The sequence below is a fragment of the Staurois parvus genome, unplaced genomic scaffold, assembly GCF_062004578.1.
Source record: "Staurois parvus isolate SC_StPar_1 unplaced genomic scaffold, SC_StPar_1.0 ptg000056l, whole genome shotgun sequence".
In the NCBI taxonomy this organism is placed as follows: domain Eukaryota; kingdom Metazoa; phylum Chordata; class Amphibia; order Anura; family Ranidae; genus Staurois; species Staurois parvus.
Genome location: NW_028317852.1, coordinates 3556017 through 3579432, shown reverse-complemented (window position 1 = coordinate 3579432; position 23416 = coordinate 3556017). Strand labels below are relative to the sequence as shown.

General features: G+C 39.9%; 1 protein-coding gene across 1 annotated transcript in view; it reads left to right on the top strand.

Annotated features, from left to right (window-relative positions):
- Nucleotides 1-384: 384 nt before the first annotated feature.
- Nucleotides 385-23416, top strand: part of SLC19A2 (solute carrier family 19 member 2) — a 35807-nt gene continuing 12775 nt past the window's right edge. Inside the window, exons 1-3 of the mRNA XM_089668300.1 lie at nt 385-749; nt 12556-13152; nt 23189-23414. Coding sequence (XP_089524426.1) covers nt 576-749; nt 12556-13152; nt 23189-23414 — 997 coding nt within the window. The 5' untranslated portion in view covers nt 385-575. The remainder of the gene's footprint in view (nt 750-12555; nt 13153-23188; nt 23415-23416) is intronic.

The following is a 23416-nucleotide window of genomic DNA, read 5'->3' as shown; positions in this document are numbered from 1 at the left end:
GTGGTTAAATATCAATTCTCTTCAATAGTTAACCTATCTCAGGTTGTCATTAAAAAACAGCTTTGTCAGCAAACATTCTATATTTTGTTAGGAAAAAAAAATAAGGAGCGGCAGACAATTCCAAAGTTCCACTTGAAAGGGCATAGACATTTATTAATATGGCGGTGAGCTGTTTAATCGTGAAAAGCCTGGAAACAAGTGCCTATGCTGCATTGCCATAAGTGTCTCACGTGTTCCCTGAACAGTACGCTGACAGCCTTGTGACATGAAGCCGGGTAGTTGCTCCATGCTCCTGTCACAATTCTTCTCTCGCCCACTGTGCGTCACGAGTCCAGACAACAGCTGCGCAGTCTTCTGACACGCCCTTTCCCACGCCCACTCAACGTGCGTCACGTAACACGAGGCTGGTCAGTGGCTGCTACTACCTCTACCCGCCCATTGTACCTACCATAGGCTTGTGACATGAGGTGCCCATTGTATGGTGACCTTGTGCTGGGCTGCGGGCGTCCTCTGCTCGGCTCCTGACGCCCGTTATCTGTCTCCTTGACAGACCCAGACTCTTTACTGTGCCTAGCATGGAGCTCACAGAGGCGGTGAGCTGCAGAAATGCCTTGCTGATATCCCGGGGGAGCTGGCTCTTTCCTACCTGTGTTCTCTGTACCTACGGCTTCTTTGCCAACCTCAGACCATCCGAACCCTTCCTCACTCCTTACTTGCTGGGGCCGGACAAGAACCTCACTGAGACGCAGGTGGGTATCAGGGGAGAGTGGTACACTGTACAGGCTATACCATATGCATGGGATCCTTGCCATCCTCTTGGTGCTGATCAGGGGTGGACTGACAACTCATGGGGCCCCCGGAGAATAGGGGATCATGGGGCCCCTGTGTCCTTTCTCAAACAAACCTATGCAAAAGGTACCAGGGGCATCTCATGGGGTCCCCTACTGACCCCGGGCAGTGCCTGAGTTTCCAAATGATCAGTCCGCCCTTGGTGCTGATATGTCTTCCCTGTATCTGTCCATACACTATGCAATCTGATTGTTCAATGCCTTTTTTTTTTTTTAGATATACCTGCCAATATTTAGTGCAGTGGTCTGCCTGATTTTAAACATCAATAAATCGAATGGGCTGTTTATTTTTGTCCTGATATAGTTTTGGTAAGTTTAACCACTTGCCCTCCAGAGAATTCCTCCAACTTCCACCCCTTCCTGACCAGGCCATTTTTTTGCCATACATGCTGCACTACTTTAAATTGATATTTGCAGCGCTGTACCTAAATTAAATGTCTATTTCCAGGACACACAAAACTGCATATTGGGATGATTGGCTGCAATGCTCAACACTCTCATTAGGTGTCACTATATTTTTACACTCGTATTTGGTAATGATTTTGTTGTTACACAAAATGTTTTTCTTTTCTGCAGTGCTTGATACTATGTTGCAAGTGTGATGGTCGCTGCGTCAGACCCCCAGCCCTTCTCACCAATTCGTGACCGAAGGACTAGCCAATCTAAAACCGCGCTGTCACGTGCGTAACAATGCCACGCCCAGCTGCACAAAGATTTTCCAGCTAATGGGCCACAATCTATGTGCCACAGCCTGAGAGCGATTGTTACTGGGTCAGGTTAATTATGCAATTAACCCTTCACACTGCCACCACCACCTTTTTGTACAGAGAAAGAGGAAACTCACCAATATTAGCAATAACACTATGATGTTTGAATAAGCATCTGTATACACACTGTCACCGCAGACAGATGTATGCAGAAATTTTAAAACACACAGTAGTGCTCTTCAGAGACAGGGATTCTTAGTTTGCATTAAAGAGCTTTAGAAACAGTTCAACGCTTTTCAGATAATTTATTACTAAAAAGATCAAAATGGTGCAATAAAAATATTTACAGAAAAAGATGTAGCCTATATAAATGTGTATGTATGTGTGTGTGTGTGTATATATATATTACAGCAGAGAGATAAAGAAAGAAGTTTATGAAGGTAGAATACTTGCAGAAATCCTGGTTTCAGCAGTGTTCAAGTGTCTGAACAAAAGGGTGCCTTTTCTCCCAAAGTTGGTTCCTGATGTTAAAAGGGAGAATTCTTCATCTTCTCTCAGGCCTGGCAGCCTATTTTGTATTCCCCCAGCAGGGGGTGTCTCTGAAGCCAAGGGCCAATGGCCTCATTTGGGGAGGGGGGGGTCTAGGCGGAGACCCAAGCTAAAACCAAAATCCCTCCCAAGTTATACCAGGGTCAATAACCTTCCCTAGGTACATGTAGCATCTTATCCACTGGCAGGATAATATGCAGAACGATATTCTGAACGTCCAGACATCACATATGACATATCTGGCTGTGACGGTTAAGGAGATATTGGATTTTTGCTCTCGGGTAGACGTAGTCTAGGAGTGTAAGGTATCAGGTGACTTGTATTAAAATGACCTCTCTGAATATATGTTTTGTATTCTGGTATGTATTACCTACGAGAAATTATGAAAGTGTATAAAAATGTGGTCTCCAAATGAGATATAGGTTTTACTGCTATCCCGGAATGCTTTTGAAGTCCAGTGACTGACGGGTTCAGGGGAGGACTGACGACTCATGGGGCCCCCGGGCAATATGGGGTCATGGGGCCCCTGTGTCCTTGCCCAAACTCAAAAAAGCCTATGAAAAAGGTACCAGGGGCATCTCATGGGGCCCCCTACTGACCCTGGGCCCTCAGGCATTGTCTGAGTTTCCAAATGGTCATTCCGCCCCTGGACGGGTTTATAGCTTTATGATCGGCATCAGAGTAAGAGTGGGACAGACACACTGGCATCAACTAATTGGGTTTACAACCATGAAGGATATCCAGCTGTGCCCTGTGCACTTCTGAACCCAGCACACAAGGACTACGTGTCACTCAACAGAGAGGAGCTGATGTTGAGTGAGAAATGATACAAGATGGAGGGTCTTTACCAAAATGGATGTTCGCGTCCATATTTGTACGTACAATTGCTACAGCAAGTAGTAGTGGCTAATGTTTAAGCCCTCATGCACACTGGGCGTTTTGATAATGCTGGTAATGTTAGCTGTGTAAAGTTACATTAAAAAGGTGAGGTTTTTCAGGTTTTTTTTTGCGTTTTTGCATTAGCGTTTAGCGGCATTTTGCTGCATTTGCGGTGTTTAGCGGGTTTTTTTATTTAAAAAAATCCCTTTTTTTTTTTCTTTTTTTTTTTTTTTGTCAAAAAAGTCCACAAAACGCTGGTTTGCAGCATTTTGCTGCATTTTTCAGCGTTAGTGTTTTTGCAGCTAACAAACTCCTCTAGAAACCCACTAGTCCTGGGGGTTTTTTCCAGCCAAAAAACATCCTTTCCAAAAAACGTTGGTTAGTCCGTGTGCATGAACACAGGATAACATGCTGGGGAGTTTACTGGCTGTAGAAAAAAACTGTCAAAAGCCAAAAACAGTAGCTTTAAAAACATCCACTTAGTCCTCATGCACGCTGGACGTTTTGATAACGCTGTTAACGTTAGTTGTGTAAAGTCACATTAAACATGCATTTTTGCATTAGCGATTTGTGGTAATTCTCCGCGTTTGCGTTTTTTAGCATTTTTTTTTTGCCAAGAAAATTTTTTTTTTTTTTTTTTTTTTTTGGTCAAATATCCAGAAATGCTTGTTTGTGGCATTTTACCACGTTTTTCAGTGTTAAAGCATTTTTCCAACTAAAAAACTCCTTAAACTAGTCCTGGGGTTTTTTTTCCAGCCAAAATACATCCCAGCCAAAAATCGTTGATTGCAGTCTATATGTGTGCATGGACACATAGGATAACATGCTGGGGGGTTTACTAGCTGTAGAAAAAAACATCAAACGCCAAAAACAGTAGCTGTAAAAACGACCAGTTTGCATGAGGACTAACTCTTCACTTACTGATACATGTGCAGCTGTAAAATGGCATCATAGTAAATTATACAGAAACGATGGAACCATTACTCAATATATTAATAGGAATAGATTTACTGATTTCATACAGTACATGTATGTGTAATGCAGGCCATAGACGGTTCGTTTATCGGCTGATTTTTCGTCCAAAAGAATAATCGTCCGATTTTTGCACTGTTAGTGGGGCAATGTCATCGGCTGATTTTCGCAGTTCCTCCTCATTTTTTATCGGTCATGCTGGAAAATTTGCGAAAAACGGCCGATCATTGGTGGCAACAGAACGACCGATGTTTTTGTTTTTCGGACGAAAAATTGGCCGATAAACGAACCGTCTATGGCCTGCATAAAGCACTGTATTTTGAACTGTTTTATTAAGAACCTGGAGTATGCTGTTTGAAAAATGAAGATTAAAAATTACAAACTCCAAGAAAAAAAATGTATGCATTTCTGATAACAGTGTGGTTAATATTGACCTGCATGGGAATTATGGCTGGAATATAATGATTACACATCCCATACAAATTAAATTTCACCTTTTTAGATAAAAATATGGGTAAAATTACTTTTATTTATGGGGGAATATCATGGTAACTTACCCTATTTCGAATAAGCAAATGCATATAATTTTTCTACATGGGGATTATGGGTGCATTTTTGTGGATACACATGCCAAGGATCATATTTGACCTGTTTCTCCAAAGAATATGGGTATACTTATTTTTCTATACGGGGATCATGGGTGCAATATCATAGTTAAACATGCCTAGGAACACATTTGACACCTGTTTGATAAGAATATGAGAATAGCTATTTTTCTACATTGGGATTATGGGTAGAATATTGTTTTTTTTTTAACATGCCTAGGAACACAATTGACCCCTTTCTAATAAAAAAAAATATGAGAATAGTTATTTTTCTACATGGGGATTGTGGGTGTATTATTGTGGATACACATGCCAAGGACCATATTTGATCTATTTCTAAAATAATTATGGGCATAATTATTTTTCTACATGGGGATTATGGGTGAAATATCATGTTTAAACATGTCTCGGAATACATTTTTTCTGATAACGTGAATACATTTGACCCCTTTCTGATAAAAATATGATAAATTATTTTTTTACATGGGGATTATGGGTGGATCATTGCAGATACACATGCCAAGGACCATATTTGACATGTCTCCTAAGAATATGGATATAGTTCTTTTTCTATATGGGGATTATGGGTGGAATATCATGGTTAAACATGCCTAGGAACACATTTGACTTGTTCTGATAAGAATATGAGAGTAGCTATTTTTCTACATGGGGATTATGGGTGGAATATTGTTTTTTAATATGCCTGGAAACACGTTTGACCTTTTTCTGATAAAACTATGAGAATAGTAATTTTTCTACATGGGGATCATGGGTTTGTTTTGGTGGATACACACGCCAAGCACCATATTTGACCTATTTCTGAAATGATTATGGGTGTATTTCTTTTTCTACATGGGGATTATGAGTAGATTATTGTGGATACATATGCAAAGGACCATAGTTGACCTAATTCTAAAATGATTATGGGTTGAGTTATTTTTTTACATTGAGATTATGGGTGGAATATCACGGTTAAACATGCCTAGGAACACATTTGGTTTGTTTCTGATAAGAATATGAGAATAGTTATTTTTCTACATGGGGATTATGGGTGGTTGATTTGGAGATACACATGCCAAGAACCATATTTCACCTATTTCTGAAAAAATTATCAGCATAATTAGTTTTCTACATGGGGATTATGGGTGGAATATTATGGTTAAACATGCCTTGGAACACATTTTGACCCCTTTCTGATAAGAATATGGGTATAGGTATTTTTCTATATGAGGATTATGGGTGGAATATCATGGTTATAGATGGCTAGTAACACATTTGACCCAATTCTGATACTTGACAACAGGTATTTTTCTACATGGGGTTTATGGGTGGATGATTGTGGATACACATGCCAAGGACCATATTTGACCAGTTTCCCATAACAATATGGGTATAGTTCTTTTTCTATATGGGGATTATGGTTGGAATATCATGATTAAACATACCTAGGAACACATTTGATCTGGTTCTGATAAGAATATGAGAATAGTTATTTTTCTACTTGAGGATTATGGGTAGATTTGTGTGTATACACATGCCATGGACCATACTTGACCTATTTCTGAAAGGATTGTGGGTATAGTTATTTTTCAACATGGGGTTTATGGGTGCATTATTGAGGATACACATGCCAAGGACTATGTTTGACCTATTTCTGATAAGAATATGCATATAATTATTTTTCCACATGGGGATAATAAGTGGAATATCATGTTTGCACATTCCACATAATACATTTTACCTTTTTAGATAAGAATATGGGGATTATGGGGGCAATATCATGGATACACATCCAGGATAAAATATGCAACCTGTTTCTGACACATTCCATGCAATACCCCAAAAATAGAATGGACAAAATTATTGGCATCTTCTCAAAATTGTAAAAAATAATTGCATTCCAAGTTTGTAATACTCCTATAATTTGTAATTAAACTCACCCGTGTCAATTAACAGGTGCTGACAATATAATAATCTCACCGGCAACCAGTTAAAATAGTGTTTGAGAACAAAATTTGTGGCAAAGCATGGACAATCTCAAGGTTACAAGTCCATCTCCAGAGATTTTAATGATCCTGTACCTTTACAGCCCATGGCATTGTAGCTAATCTCCCTAGAAATGGATGGAAGAGAGAAATTGATCAGAGATTGAACAAAGAATTGTTTGAATGGTGGCTAAAGAACCTTGATCAACTTCAAGACAAATTCAAGCTGAGGGTACAACTGTCTCAGCTCGTACTATAAGTCGCCATCTGTATGAAAAGGGACGTTATGATAGGAGACCCAGGAGGACCCCATTGCTGTCACAGAAACCTAAAAAAAAAGCCAGATTGGAGTATGCCAAAACTTTATCTGAGGAATGTGCTGTGGACAGACAAAACAAAATTACAGCTTTTTGGTACAGCCCATCATTCTACTGTTTTCAGAAAAAGCAATGAGGCCTTTAAAAGAAAAGAGTACAGTCACACATGGGGTCACTGATGTTTTGGGTTTGCTTTGCTTCTTCAGGCACTGGATGTCTTGACCGTGTGCATGGCATTATGAAATCTGAAGTCTACCAAAGATTTCTGGGGTGCAATGTAGAGCCCAGTGCCAGAAAGTTGGGTCTCTGTCAGAGATCATGAGTCTTACTGCAGGACAATAACCCAAAGCACATGTTAAAATGCACCTAGAAATAGTTTCAAACAAAGCACTGTAGAATAATGAACTGGCCAGCAATGAGTCCAGATCTCAATCCCATAGAGCACCTGTGGAGAGATTTCAAAACCGCAGTTGAGAAAAGGAACCCTTCCAAACTGAGTGACCTGGAGCAGTTGGCATAAAAAGAGGGTCCAACATTCCAGTAGAGAGGTGTAAGAAACTCAGTGATGATTACAGAAAGCAATTGAATTCAGTTATTTTCCCCAAGGGGTGTGCAAATATTAAATTGAGTGTCAATAATTTTGTCCAGTCCATTTATGGAGTTTTGCATGGAATGTGTTAGATTTGGCTTTTTGTTTCTCCAGTTTTGTCATACCAATATAAACAAAAGAAATAAACACGAGAATGCCGAAACATTTGTCATTGCAACCAATTTCTAGGTGAAGTGGTGCATTATCTGATGAAATGAAGGGGTGCCAATATTTTTTCCATGACTGTAAATTACGTGGGATGTGTAACCATGGCACTCTACTCATAATCCCCACATAAAAAAATATTTCAATTCCACTTTTAAGTGATCCCTGAAAAACTTTTTTTTTTTTCAGAGAAGCCTATTCTTCCTCCACCTAACTGTATATTTAATTTATGCATCATCACCCCCCCAATCACCTGTCTGTCCCTTTTTAGATTGTAAGCTCTGACGAGCAGGGCCCTCTGATTCCTCCTGTATTGAATTGTATTTCTAATTGTACTGTCTGCCCTCATGTTGTAAAATACTGTGCAAACTGGTGGTGCAATATAAAACCTGTATAAGAATAATAATTCCCATATTCCTATAAAAAAAGTTACATATTTTATGCTGGATGTGTACACATGATATTGCCCACACAATCCCCATAAATAAAACTAATTTTATCAATATTCTTATCTACACATCCCACGTAATACATTTTACCTTTTTTAAACATACTTTTCCCCATTTGGGAAAATAATTATATGCATGTTCTTATCAGAAATAGGTCAACTATAGTCCTTGGCATATGTATCCACAATATGCACCCATAATCACCATGTAGAAAAATAACTATTCTCATATTCTAATCAGAAACAAGTAAAAAGTGTTTCTAGGCATGTTTAAACCAGATATTCCACCCATAATCTTCATGTAGAAAAATAACTGTACCCATAATCCTTTCAGAAATGGGTGAAATAATTTCCTTGACATGTGTATCCACAATAATACACTCATAATCCCCATGTAGAAAAAGCTATTATATTTTTATCAGAAAGGGGTCAAATGTGTTCCTGGGCATGTTTAACCATGATGTTCCACCCATAATCCCCATGTAGAAAAATAATTATTCACATCATCTTTTCAGAAATAGGTCAAATACGGTTCTTGCCATGTGTATCCACAATAATACACCCATAATCCCCATGTAGAAAAAGAGCTATTCTCATATTTTTATCAAAAAGAGGTCAAATGTTTTTTTTAGGCATGTTAAAAAAAACAATATTCCACCCATAATCCCCATGTAGTAAAATAGCTATTTTGCTATTCTTATCAGAAACAAGTCAAATGTGTTCCTAGGCATGTTAACCATGATATTCCACCCATAATCCCCATGTGGAAAAATAGCTATTCTCATATTTATCAGAAAGGGGTCAAATGTGTTCCTAGGCATGTTAGAAAACTATATTCCACCCATAATCCCCATGTAGAAAAACAGCTATACTCCTTTTCTTATCAGAAAAGAGTCATGTATGTTAGAAAACTATATTCCACCCATAATCCCCATATAGAAAAATAGCTATTCACTTATTCTTATCAGAAAAGGGTCAAATATGTGCTTGGGCATTTTCAACCATGATATTCTACCCACAATCCCCATATAGAAAACTACCATTATTCTTAGGAGAAACATGTCCTATATGGTCCTTGGTATGTGTATCTGCAATCATCCACCCATAATCCCCATGTAGAAAAATAAATATTCTCATATCAGAAAGGGGTCACATTTTTTTTCCTAGGCATGTTTTACCATGATATTCCACCCATAATCCCCATGTGGAAAAATAGCTATTCTCGTATTATTAGAAAAGGGTCAAATATGTTCCTAGTCATTTTCAGTCATGATATTCCACCCATAATCCCCAAACAGAAACCTAACTATACCTATATTCTTAGGAGAAACATGTCAAAGATGGTCCTTGGTATGTGTATCTGCAATCATTCACCCATAATCCCCATGTAGAAAAATAGCTATTCTCATTCTTATCAGAAAGGGGTCAAATGGCTTCCTAGGCATGTTCAACCATGATATCCCACCCATAATACCCATATATAAAAATAACTATACCTTTTAATTATTTCAGAAATAGGTCAAATATGGTCCTTGGCATGTGTATGCACAATAATCCATCCATAATCCCCATGTAGAAAAATATGCATTTGTTTATCCGAAATAGGTTAAGAGTTACCATGATATAATCTTCATATAGAAAAGTAATTTTACCCACATTTAATTGAAATTTAATATGTATGGGTTTTGTAACCATTTATATTCCAGCTATAGTCCCCATGTAGATCAGTATTAACCACATTATCAGAAATGCATTCATTTTTTCCTTGGCGTTTGTAAGTTTTAATCATTTTTCAAACATAATTTTCCAGATTCCTAAGAAATCAGTTCAAAATGTAGTGCTTTACACATACATGTACTGTATGAAATCAGTAAATCTATTTCTATTAATATATTAATGAGTAATGTTTCCATTATGTCTGTATAATTTACTGTGATGCCATTTTACAGCTGCATATGTATCAGTAAGTGCCACTACTACTTGCAACATAGTATCATGCACATCAGAAAAAGCAAAACATATATGGTAATGATTTTGTTACACAAAATGTGTGTAAAAATATAGTGACCCCTAATGAGTGTTGAGCATTGCAACCAATAATCCAATCATCCCAGTATGCAGTTTAGAACGTCCCTACAAATAGAGCTTTCTTTCAGTGGCATTTGATTGCCCACGTGTTTTTTTTGTTCTGTTTTGTTTTTTTTTATGTTTTTACACTATAAACTAAAACAGACCGAGAATTTTGAAAAAAAAAAATATTTTTTACTTTATGCTATAAAGCAGGGGTGGGAACTGTGGCCCTCCAGCTGTTGGTGAACTACAAGTTCCATAATGCCTTTGCCTTTGGGAGCCATGCTTGTAACTGTCAGTTTTGCAATGCCTCATGGGACTTGTAGTTCTACAATAGCTGGAGGGCCACAGTTGCCCACCCCTGCTATAAAGCATTCAATAAAGAAATTTAAAAATCAAATTTCTTCATAAATTTAGGCCAAAATGTATTCTGATACGTCTTTGCTAAAAAAAAAAAAATCCCAATCTGTGTAAATTAATTGGTTTATTATACAGGATTTATATAGCGCCAACCGTTTGCTCAGTGCTTTACAATATAACAGGAGACAATACAGTAACAATCTCTTACAATCTAAAAAGTTAGTGTCTACAAATGGCGGTGTATATATACTGAAATTTATTTATTTTATACTAGTAATGGTGGCGATCAGTGACTTATTGCGGGACTGCGGCGGACATTCTGACACTGGGTGGGAACTGACTAACTTCCACTGGCATCCCCAGTGACACTTAATACAGTGATCAGTGCTAATAAAAAGCACTGTACTAATGACATTGGGCAGGAAGGGGTTAATATCTGGGACGATCAAAGGGTTAACTGTTTGCTGTGTGTGTTTTGCTTTGTGTTTTACAACAAAGGCATGCTGCTTTGTATTTATCTGTGCAGAGAAATACAAAGCAGCATGTCCTTGCCCGACAGGAGAGAGACCTGTCATTAAACAGAAATGACAATGTTTTATGCAGAATAAAGTTACAAAAGTAAATCTTAAGAACAACAAATTTAACAATACTAGCTGCTTACTGAACGCCCTATAGCAGAAGTACTGCTTCAGAGCGGCAGCGTTGCGCAAAATTATGTGTGTGTGTGTGTGTGTGTGTGTGTGTGTGTGTGTGTGTGTGTATATATATATATGTATATGTGTGTGTGTGTGTATATATATATATATATATATATATATATATATATATATATATATATATATATATATATATATATATAAAAAATGTGTGTGTATATATGTATGTATATGTGTGATTTCATATTTACGGGTAGGGTCTTGCACGCCGCCCTACCCGTGCCCCCATTGGCAGTTTCAGCTGTTGATCACTGGGTCGAACAGTGACAGGAGAGGTCTGTATGTAAAAAATATAGATGTCTCCCCTGTCAGCACCAGAACACACAGTAAAACACACACAGACAACACAGTAAAACGACACACAGTTAACCCTTCCTGCCCAGTGCCATTAGTACAGTGTCAGTGCTTCTTATTAGCACTGATCACTGTATTAGTGTCAGTGGGGATGTCGGTGACAGGTATTCCCCCCCCCCCCCCCCCCAATGTCAGAATGCCCGCCGTAGTCTCGCTATAAGTCGCTGATCGCCTCCATAATACTTTTTTTTTTTTTTTCTTAATTTTAAGATTTTTTTTTTTCATATTACACTATGACCAAAGTAGTATAATGTTACCATAACATTGTACTACTTTGTGTTTGAAAAAAAAAAAAACTGATCACTTCCCCTAATTTGATTGCTTATAGCAAAGAATGTCTTTGCTATAAGCAAGCATTTTACTGAAATCGATTCATTCAGGTTTTTATGTTGTAATTAGCTGTGATTGGCCACGGCTAATCACATGGCACAGATGGGCTGTAATTGGCCCAGCCTGTGCATGTGATCACTGTTGACCATTCACAGCTAGACACACTTGTATACAATGGATGGCATGTAAGGAAGCCATTCATTGTATACAACTGTCATGTGACCTGCTGTGATTGGTCACATGGTACTGGCAACAGGGCCAGTACACAGATCTGTCATCAGCCATGTCCGAGGTATATGGCCGATGACAGATCTCGCCACAGCGCGGCCCTGCGGGCATACACAAGGTGCGATTCGGGAAGGACGTCATATGATGCCCTCCCAGAGGGACGAGATGTTTGCCCCGCCATCATTTGACCATAGGCCGGGCGGCAAGTGGTTAATATATTGTATATAATTTAGGTATCCCAATTACTCTACAAATAAAATGGACACCTGAGCATTGAAATGCTTATGGGGTCACAACCTACTTTTTAAAGTAGTTAGATTTTCCTACAGGAAATTGTTGAAGCCACTCTGTTATATAATCTTGTGCTTTTAATTTTAATTTGGCGTTTTGTATTTAATGAGCAACTTTGTTTTTTACTTTTTTTTTTCCCTAGGTTTATAATGAAATTTATCCTGTCTGGACATATTCCTACCTGGTCCTGCTGTTTCCTGTATTTCTTGCTACAGACTATCTGCGTTATAAGCCGGTGATAATCATGCAGGGTTTAAGCCTGATAATCACATGGTTTATGCTTTTGTATGCTCAAGGCACATTAGCAGTCCAATTCCTTGAATTTTTTTATGGCATATCCACAGCAACAGAGATAGCCTATTACTCTTATATTTACAGCATTGTTGACCATAGCATGTACCAAAAAGTAACCAGCTATTGCCGTACTGCTACACTAACTGGTTTTACTGTTGGCTCTGTTACAGGCCAAGTTCTGGTGTCTGTGACCAACTGGTCCTTATTCAGTTTGAATGTCATATCTCTAATCAGTGTCTCTGTTGCTTTTGCCACCTCATGGTTTTTACCTATGCCATTGAAAAGTCTTTTCTTCCACCAAAACTTAAATGGCCATGACAAAAAGAGTACAGATCTGGAAAAAAGAAACTCTTCAAAGAATGGCAGATTGACACACACCGCTGCACTAGAAGTAGTTGAAGCTCAGATTCCTCTGAACACTGAGGCACATGTAGCTGACAAACAGGTAACTTTTGGTGTTTCTAAATTGACATGTAAAATAGAATTAATGCTTGTATTATAAGCCTCCCCTATTTTTCTCTTAAAATCATCCCAATAAGTTGCCGCACCTGCTGATAAAGTGAAGTGTACTAATCTTGGAGAAACTAAAGCCAAAAAAAAAATTATTTAATGCCGTTGTTTATTCCCTTAAAATCTGTTCTCTTGTATAGCAGGATTCAGGGAAAGGAGAAGCAGCGCTCTGAGTTTATAAGATTTGGCCGCATGCATATGTATTGGCTGGAAACGTGCTAACAGCAGTAGATGGTAGAGTTAATGCCTAATTAGTGTGTAGCTGCTCCTTCATTAGTCAGTCTACAAGCTGAAATGTGACATCACTGTATTCTTTAAAGTGCAAGTCCAGTCAAATACTAAATATACTTAACTACTTGCCTACTGGGCATTTTTAACCCCTTCCTGCCCAGTCCAATTTTCATCTTTCAGTGCTGTTGTACTTTTGCGCAGTCATGCCACACTGTACCCAAGCCAAATTTTTATTTATTTTTTTTTTTATTTCTTTTTAGACAAATTGAGCTTTATTTTGGTGATATTTAATCACCACTGGGTTTTTTTTTATTTTTTGCTAGACAAACGAAAAAAGATTAACAATTTGGAAGGAAAAAAAAAAGTTTTTCTTAGCTTGTTATGAAGTTTTTGTAAATAAGGGATCAGTGCCATGATGATCAGTGTAGATGTCCCCTCTGAGGAATGCCGCTTACCGGCTCCTCGCGCACTATCAGCATGAGGAGAGGACTGTTGATAACCAGCATTTTCGGTTTACACGTTGATCAGCTATGCTTGGACACAGCTGATCACATGGTGAATGGCCGCTCTGATTGACCCTTGGCCTCGATCCGTGATCAGCTGTGTCCGAAGCTGGAATAGGGGGGGGCAGGGTGCGTATTTCTGGGAGGACATCCATGGATGCCCTCCCAGAGCTAGCCAATCGCGCTGTAGCCATCTTTTGGCTATATCGTGGTCGGCAAGTGGTTAAATCTGCTCCTACCACCATTCTAAGCCCTATTCTAACTTTCCTATAAAGGAAAGATGTGCATACATTCCTATTCTCAGGGCTCTCTGGTCTGGTCACATGATCTCAGTGAAGAGGAGAGATCGCACAAGCATTGCAGCCATTGTTGACAGTGACATTATCCATAGGTTTACTATGGGGCGTCTGTTGTCGGCTGTCCCTTTTTCTACACTGAAGCTGGCGATGGAAGCTGATTATGTGACCGGACCAGCATACCCTCATAATAGGTACATATAGACATCTTTCTAGTTTGAATAGGGCTTAGAATGGGAGTGAGGGCAGGTTTAATTAGTGCTTGACTGGATTTCCACTTTAACTCTATAGGAGAAGTTGTATTGCCCAAACTGGTTGCGCTGTCTTGTAGATGTGTATGAATACAGGGCTAGACATGTTTGCAAGTCCATTGGCAGATTGGACAGCTCATCTATTTGTAATTTTAGATGTGTGTTTACCTGTTTGCTTGGAGTTGAGTTTTAATGTAGAATTTAGGAGCATGTCTTGAGGTCAGCAACCACCTTTTGGCCTTTCACCTGGGGCGAATTAAGTTCTGATCGCCAGGGGATCCACTCACTGAGTCCCTGATGATTGGAGCAGAGTGGACGGATGACACATCCATGTCCACTCAGTTTCTTAATAGTGGACACAGACAGAGCCTACTCTGCTGTATGGGCAGCCAGGACTAAACACTCTGCTCTTCATTTACACCTGGCTACCCACCAGTCCAATCCGCCTAAATGGAAGAGAACGGATTTCCTTCTGTGGTTTTTTTTTATTGGACTGGATTAGACCCGAAGATAGGCAGTTGTAAATGGACTTGTCTGTCCATAGGGATGCATGGACCATCCAATCAGGTCCACCTGAAAAATTGACAGGCGGGCCTGATCAGATTGCCCATGTGAAAAAGGCCTTCAATCAAACCTGCAGCTGCCGGCAGACGGCTCACAGCTTTTATACCAGGTCCAAACTGGTGGGAGAATCAGCAGCAGTTTTGTATGTTGAAAACTTCCACTTCCCCTTTGTTAGGTGTAGGGCCCGTGCCATTTTCTATTTTTTCTCTGTAATAAAAACTGAAGCAGATCACACTGAAACAGGTCTATCTGCTTTAACGTGGTGCACACCACTCGCGTTGGTTTTCAGCCCCATTATAATTGCGCAGTAAGTGTTAATAATTCCCTCAAAGGGTGATCACACAAATATTGATTTTAAAAATGTGTTTTTCTCCTTTTTTATGCCCTTTTCAGGTTGACAAGAAATTATTTATTTCATTTTTAAAGCATTTTCTGTAAGTGTTTTAAACTTTTGCACAGTGCTGTATATACAGTAAAATGATGCAATACAGATTGTGAAATATGCTTCATATTTGGACTCGAGCTATTTGACTGCAGCCTGTAGATGTTTTACAGGATGAACAGTTGCACAAGGTCATAGTGTGGTTTTACATCTAAACTATTTTTAAATTCTAGAAGGGAAGTCACTGAATTAACTGACCACCTTGCCTTCCAAATATTAAGAACAAGGTTTATGACCTCCCAGTTTATTTGCATACTTCCAATGTAGATGTCAATTATTTTAAAGCTGAACTGCAGTTAAATTTTTTATTTACCTATGCAGTGGGGCTGCCACACTGCATGGGTTAACTGCTTGTTTTGTTGAGGGGCTTAGGGCAAAGCTATGCCCCTGTCCTCCGATCCTCCAGAAAACCAAGCTCCCCCACGTCCAGCAGTAGACTGTTCCTGCTGTCCTTGCGTCCAGAGTCGGTCTGTGGGCATGATGACATCAGGAACAGCCCATTCACAAGAGCGTGTAGGGGAGGCAGGAGCGGTGGGGACCAGTCTTGTGCTTGGAGGAGCAGCCGATTCGGTAAGTATATATCTGCTTTATAAACCCATAGACAAAAATAAGCATTTAACCCATGCAGTGCAGGCACAGCCCCACTGCATGGGAAAATAAAAATTTTCCCTGGATTTCTTCTTTAAAGGTGAAAGGTATTCTTGATGTCTGAATAAGCATACTGCATATAATATGGTCATAAGGCATGTTACTTCTTCTTTGTGAATTTGCTTCCTTTCCTCAGAATGCAGCACCTTTTCATAGTACACCTCTTCTTTGGGCTGCGGAATGCATCCTAGGCAAGGCTAACTTGATGTAAGCTAAACTAGAAAAGCTACAATTTCTGGGGAAATTGTGTGAAGTGTTCTTGCCTCCACTCTGCTGCCTGCTTACACACCTGGGTTCCTATGGCAACTCGCTCTACAGCAAGGGCAGAGAAGAGCGGTTAAAAACAAACTGCTCCAACTTGCTCACTTAACTGGCGGTTGCCATCTTCAAACGGTTGTAGTTTAAAAATTATACATCCTACAAAGAAGAGCTTTATATTGTGAGAATCACAAGACCCAGTCCTACATGTTGATGCATAGTATGTCTCTGAAATATTACAAATTAAGGCACAGTCGCAGTTTAGAAATTGCCCTTCAAATGTGAGGTGGCTAGAGTGGATTTTCAATGAATGTCAATGGGCGGTGTGAGTTGCAAACAAATGGTCATATTGTGAAAACTATCTGGACTATGGCTTAGCCGTGGACATTTTTAGTGGCAGCAGGGATAGCTGAATGTTTTGATATAAGATTTGTGTAGGTGGGCTTGAAAATGAGGGAGTGGTGGCAGTTTAGAAATCATGTCCTGATTTTTCAGCTCACACTCTAGCTTTTGTCAGCTCCCACTCTAGTTTTGAACATTCTGCCATTCATTCCTATGGGACCAATTTCGCCACAAAAACGCCGATATTTCGTGAACCATTCGGCGAAACGTTCCACAAAGTAATAGCACACCAATCAGGAACAATCCGCACGTTTCGGTATATTACAGTCTATGTAGTGTAAAAACTGTGGGAGGAGTTAGGGTGGTAAATTTGGCTATAATAACAATATATATGTGTATATATATATACACTTAATGATCTACAGGTTTTAAGAGCTGGGTAAAATAGCCACCAAAGAGCAAAGCAAGCATTGCTGTTCATAGTGTTCATATTAATGCTTTTGTAAGTTTGTGGTTTTTACACGCACACGTTTCAATCGCCTCCATGGCCACAGGTGTATAAAATCAAGCACCTAGGCATGCAGACTGCTTCTATAAACATTTGTGAAAGAGTTTGCTTCTGTGAGCGACCCAACGAATACATGCGTGGTACCGTGATAGGTTGCCACCTGTGCAATAAGTCCATCTATGAAATGTCCTTGCTGTTAAATTAGTGGTGCACCGAAATTAAAATTCTGGTGTCAAAACTTAAAATTCTGGATGCACTTGGCCAAAAAACGAAATAGACAGTTTTTTTAAAAATCAATATATTTTTCAAACATAATTTTTTGGGAAAAACATGCACTTTAATGATTACAGAAACACTATATATTCCCCAATATTTTTGTAAAATATTAAAGATGTTACGCCGAGTAAATACCCAACATGTCCTGCTTTAAAATTGCGCACACTCGTGGAATAGCGTCAACGTACAGTACTTAAAAATATCCATGGGTGACGTTTTAAAAATGTCCACAGGTTACTAGTTTAAAGTTACAGAGGAGGTCTAGTGCTATAATTATTGCTGCTGCTTTGACGTTCGTGGTGATATCTAACATGTGTGGTTTGAACACGGTTTACATATGTGAGTGTGCCCTACATATGCATTCACCACTACACGCAAGCAGAGGGGGACGTGGGCATTTTAACCTTTTTTTTTTTTTTTTTTTCTTAATATATTTAGTTTTCTTTTGTTTTTTTGGGGTTTTTTTGTCTTTTTCTTTGTTACACACTTTTTTAATCACTTTTATTCATTTCACAAGGAATGCATGCATCCCTTGTGATAGAAATAAGCAGTGATAGGTCCTGTTTATGGAGAAATATTGGGTCAATAAGACCCCACATCTCTCCTCTACAATGTAAAGCATTAGATAAAAAAAAAAAAAAATTGATCTAGTGCTTTTTTGCAAGGCACCGGAGCCAAAAGTGACTTAGTGACGTCGCTCCAATCCTCCAAGGGCATAGAGATGAGTGGAGGCCATCTTTCCTTCACTTATCTCTATGCCCAGCACCGGGATTGTTCGATGGTTTCTCAGGTAAGGCTGAGAACCACCAGGCGGTGGTGGCAGCCGTCAAGGGCAGGGTTATTTTCGGCACCTGTATCCGTGCTTATTTTCATATCGGCCAAAGATTGATAGTGGTGTTTTTGGTCGAAACGTTTCGGCCACCGAAATTTCGATGCTTCCCTACACTAAATATTCCACGGTCAACTGTTAGTGGGATTATAACAAAGTGGAAGCAACTGGGAACAGCAACACCGCCACGAAGTGGTAGACCACGTAAAAGGATAGAGCCAGGTCAGTGCATGCTGAAGTGCAGTGTGCTGAAGTCACCAACTGTCTGCAGAGTCAATAGCTAAAGACCTCCAAACTTCATGTGGCCTTCTTCAGATTAGCACAACAGTGCATAGAGAACTTCATGGAATGGGTTTAAATGGCTGAGCAGCTGCATCTAAACCTTACATCACCAAGTGCAACTCAAAGTGTCGGATGCAGTGGTGTAAAGCATGCCGCCACTGGACTCTAGAGCAGTGGAGATGTGTTCCCTGGAGTGCCGAATTACGCATCTGTCTGGCAATCCGATGGATGTGTATGGGTTTGGTGGTTGCCAAGAGAACGGTATTTGCCTGACTGCATTGTGCCAAGTGTAAAGTTTGGAGGGGGAATATGTTGTGGGGTTGCTTTTCAGGGATTAGTTCCAGTCAAGGGAACTCTTAAGGCATCAGCATACCAAGACAATTTCGACAAGTTTGGGGGTGGCCCCTTCCAGTTCCAAACGCCGGGAGGCCACACACACTTAGGATTTTGTTGTCTAAAATTTAGCTTTGCTCCTAAGACTTTCATTGGGATGTATTAATTTTTGCAACATGGTCTTGAATTCATTTGTCAGGGAAAAATATGTGTGCAAATTAACAAATCTTGTTTTGCAATCAATGGCCTGGGAGAATTTTGTAGTATATTGTCCCATAGAAAATGTTGATTCTGAAAGGAAAGGTTTTCAGAAAAGTGTGTGTGTGTTAGTGTAGTGACAATTAATGGCCACCGAAAACATGCTTTTACAACTTTTGGTCTTCGGTCACACCAATCCAGATTTGAAGTCGTACGATTTTAACCGGCTCCCGCCCACCATATAAGGCAATGACTGCCGCAAGGCAGTTCTCTCGTTCTGGGAGGACGTCATACGACGTCCTCCCATTCTAACCGCACATGCGTGGCTCCGGGAGTGCGCGCCGATCGGCGGTGCGCTGTCCCTCGGACACAGCGGATCACCGATCAACTGAAAGAGCCGAAGATTTTGGCTTGGTCATGTGATCAGCTGTGTCCAATCACAGCTGATCGCATGTAAGTAGGGAAATGCCGGTTGTCAGCGTGACTGCTTGTGAGGAGAGAAATGCCGATAGCTCGAAAGGAGAGGAGAGCCGGTAATCTGCATTCCTCAGAGGGGACATGTATACTGATCATCAGGTCACTGATGATCAGTGTGCCCTGATGATCAGTGTAGCCCCAGCAGTGCCACCTGTCAGTGCCACATATCAGTGCCTATCAATGCAACATATTAGTGCCCATCTGAGCTGCCTTTCAGTGCCACCTATCAATGCCAGTCAGTGCCACCTGTTAGTGCTGCCTATCAGTGCCATATGAGTGATGCCTTTCAGTGCTGCCTGTCAATGCCCATCAGTGCCACCTACCAGTGCCCATCACTGCAGCCTCATTAGTGCATTTCAGTGAAGGAGAAAAATCACTTATTTACAAAATTTTAAAACAAAAACTAAAAACTTTTTTTTTTTTTTTTTGAAAATTTTCAATTTTTGGTTTGTTTAGCAAAAAATAAAAAACTCAGAGGTGATTAAATACCACCAAAAGAAAGCTCCATCTTTCTCAAAAAATTGATAAAAATTTCATATGGGTACAGTGTTGCATGACTGCGCAATTGTCATTCAAAGTGTGACAGCACTGAAAGCTGAAAATTGGCCTGGGCAGGAAGGGGTTATAAGTGCCCAATAGGCTAGTGGTTAAAGTATGACGTTAGTGCGACTTTAGTTGCATACACTACTTTCAAAATCGGTGTGACTTCAAAGTCAGAATCGCAACAATATGTCCGCTTCAATTGCAGACAATAGGGTGCTTTTTTCATAGGTCATGTGACTTAAAAAAAACACATAAAAACGTAACGCATGCGTTTGATGGGTTTTCAATGCATTTGAGGCCTGCTTCACACCAATGCAGTTTGCATTTTGCAGAACGTTTTGCATTTTTTTGCAAGTGTTGTTTTTTTCTTTTTTTTTTTTTTTTTGGCCAACTTGTTGCTGGGCAGATTAAAAACGCACCAAAAAACATTATGGGTCCATTTTTTTCAATGCATTTCAGGCTTGGTTCACACCAATGCAGTTTGCATTTGCCTGTTTTGCAGTGCATTTTGTGCACACACATTATGCGTTTTTGATGCATCAAAAACGCATCAAAACACGTAAAATGCATGAAAACGCAAAAACCACTGGACATGCATTTTATGCAGCGCCTCCATTGAAGTCTGTTGAACGAAAAAAAAAACATTTTTGCATTTAAAAAAAAAAAAAAAAAAAGTCCCTGATACTTTCCAAAAATGCAGCGGCTCAAAGCATAGATGTGAATGTGTTCCATAGGAAACCATGTTAAATTGACTTTTTGTGGTAGAAAACCAACAAAAATGTATCTCAATAACATTTAGAAATGTAACATTTAGAATGAAGGTTCCTAAGATGAGAAAAAATTTTTTTTTTAACCACTTGCCATCCGGCCGTTCTATATAAACAGCCGGAAGGTGGCAGTGCAGGGTCGGGTGGCCGTTTATAAACTGCCTCCTCACACCCTGCTTGTGCGCGCTCCCTGAGAGTGCTCATCACCGCGATCCGGAGCCCGCTGTGTCCTCCGGACACAGTGGAACACCGATTGTCGGGCGGGACCTCTGTGCGAGGTCCCGATCGTGTGATCACTGATTGGCCAATCAGTGATCACATGCAGAGTAGTAAGCAAGATGTCACTTGTGACATCATTGCTTACTACGTGTGAAATCTGATCACAGAGGTCACATGGTACAAGGCTATTCACATGTACCATGTGACAAGCTGTGACCAATCACAGCTCATTCAGTAGTTCTCAATGACAGCAAGAATGCAGCTAGAGAGAAGGAGAAATGATTGCTTTTACAGCCTTTTATGGGTGTAAAAGCAATCAGTGTAGAAAAAAAAAAAAAATCTTCACCCCCCCACAAGTAGTACAGTGTCACCATGGTGACACTGTACTGCTAGGGTGACAGTATGTGTAAAAAAAATCTAAATTTTAAAAAATTTAAAAAAAAAGTTTAAAAGTTATTTTTTGGTTATAAACTAATTTGGGTTATTTATTTTTACTAAAGAGATAACGGAATAAATTTTGGCCAAGATTTATGATGAAATACTATTTATTTGCAAAAGAAAAACACTTTTTTTCAACATTTTTTTTTGGATTTTTTCATTTACATAGCAAAACAAATAATCCCAGTGGTGAATAAATACCACCAAAATAAAGCTTTATCTGTCTCAAAAAAATGCTAAATTCATATGGGTACAGTGTTGCATGACCACACAATTGTCATTTAAAGTATGTTAGCACTGAAAGCTGAAAATTGGCCTGGACAGGAAGGGGGTAAAAGTGTCCTGACTGGAAGTGGTTAAATCAACAGTCTTAGATGGGGATAGTCAGGTTTCTCACCAGAATGCCCTCTCCCCTTGTCAGGCCTAGGGTGTGTGGGATTACTCACTCAGTCCTCTCCTGCAAGCTTGTGGGTTGGTGGTTGCCTTCCGGCCTTATGCTGGGCTGGCTCCTTCCCTGTCTCCATGGCTGTCCCCTCTCAGGGGATGGTTGCGGCTGAGAGATCCTCCTTTCCAGGTCCAGCCTGCAGGTGAGCCCTTCTCCTGGGCCCCTTCTAAGGCTCCACACTCTGGCCTTCACTCCATCTTCCACCTGACACTACTCCTCCTGCTGATCAGGCTCTCTTCATATTTAAGGGCTCTCCTGGCCCTATCCCAAGCCTCCTGCTTGGGGATTGGCCAGGATCCCTCAAGTATGCAGATATGCTTCTCCTTGCCCCTCACTGCCTTCTAGCAACTTTTTAAGCTTCTATAGCAGGGTGAGGCATTGGGGAACTGACCTGCAGAGCCCTCAGCCCTGACCCAAAATAACCTGGCTGACTTGTCCAGGGCTGCTATTCAGGCTCTGCCTAAAAAAAACAAAAAAAAAACACAATCTAGTTCCCCCTAGCTAACTAGAGGGGTGCTACACAAGTCTTCAATGTCATAAATGGCATATTACTGACAAATTTCCATCTATTGCTGTAGTTTAAAACCAAGATAAAGGCAAACGGTCTGCTTACTATTTTGGATCATAAAATGTATGTCTGGGAACCCCATGTATGCATACCTCTCCCCTTTTTTTTTTTTTTTTTTTTTTTTTTAACCCTCCTTACCTTCGTTGCCCATATGTCCTCTCTCCATGCCACCTCTTTGCCTTCCTGATTACCAGGTAAGATTTCCTTTCCCTTACATTCAGTTGGTGCCCCGTTAGTTCACATGGGGTGTGAGCTGTATTTGTAGCCTGACTGCTTTTTTGATCACTACCGACCTGGCTACACCAAACTGCTGGGTGGCTGGGTGCAAACTGAAGCTTTTTGCTTTCCTTATGGGTTCCCCATGTGTACTATTTCAGTTTGTAGTTTTGATATGATATCCTACAGTACTAGATATGTGCTCTGATACTGTGTTCACAACTCTTGATCTGTATATTAGGATATTTTGTTTTGTACATGATGTTTTCGCGCTGTATTCTTTGACACCTCACTAAAACAGATTAAACATACAATGTATTTGTCTCCTTTTCTGTAGTATACAAAGAGTATACCCTTTAAAAAGGTGCTAAGAACACTGTGGAGAGATTTTTTGCACTGCTACTCATCACGCACACTCCTCTGCTGGTCAGTCTGGTGGGCATTGTCAACATGCGGGTACTTTCAAGTGATAAATTATTCTCAGGGATTGTGGGAGGAAATTGCACCGTCTTCCCATTCCGGTATCTACAACGGCAGTGTGGAAGCAGTTTCTACTCTCTTGGGT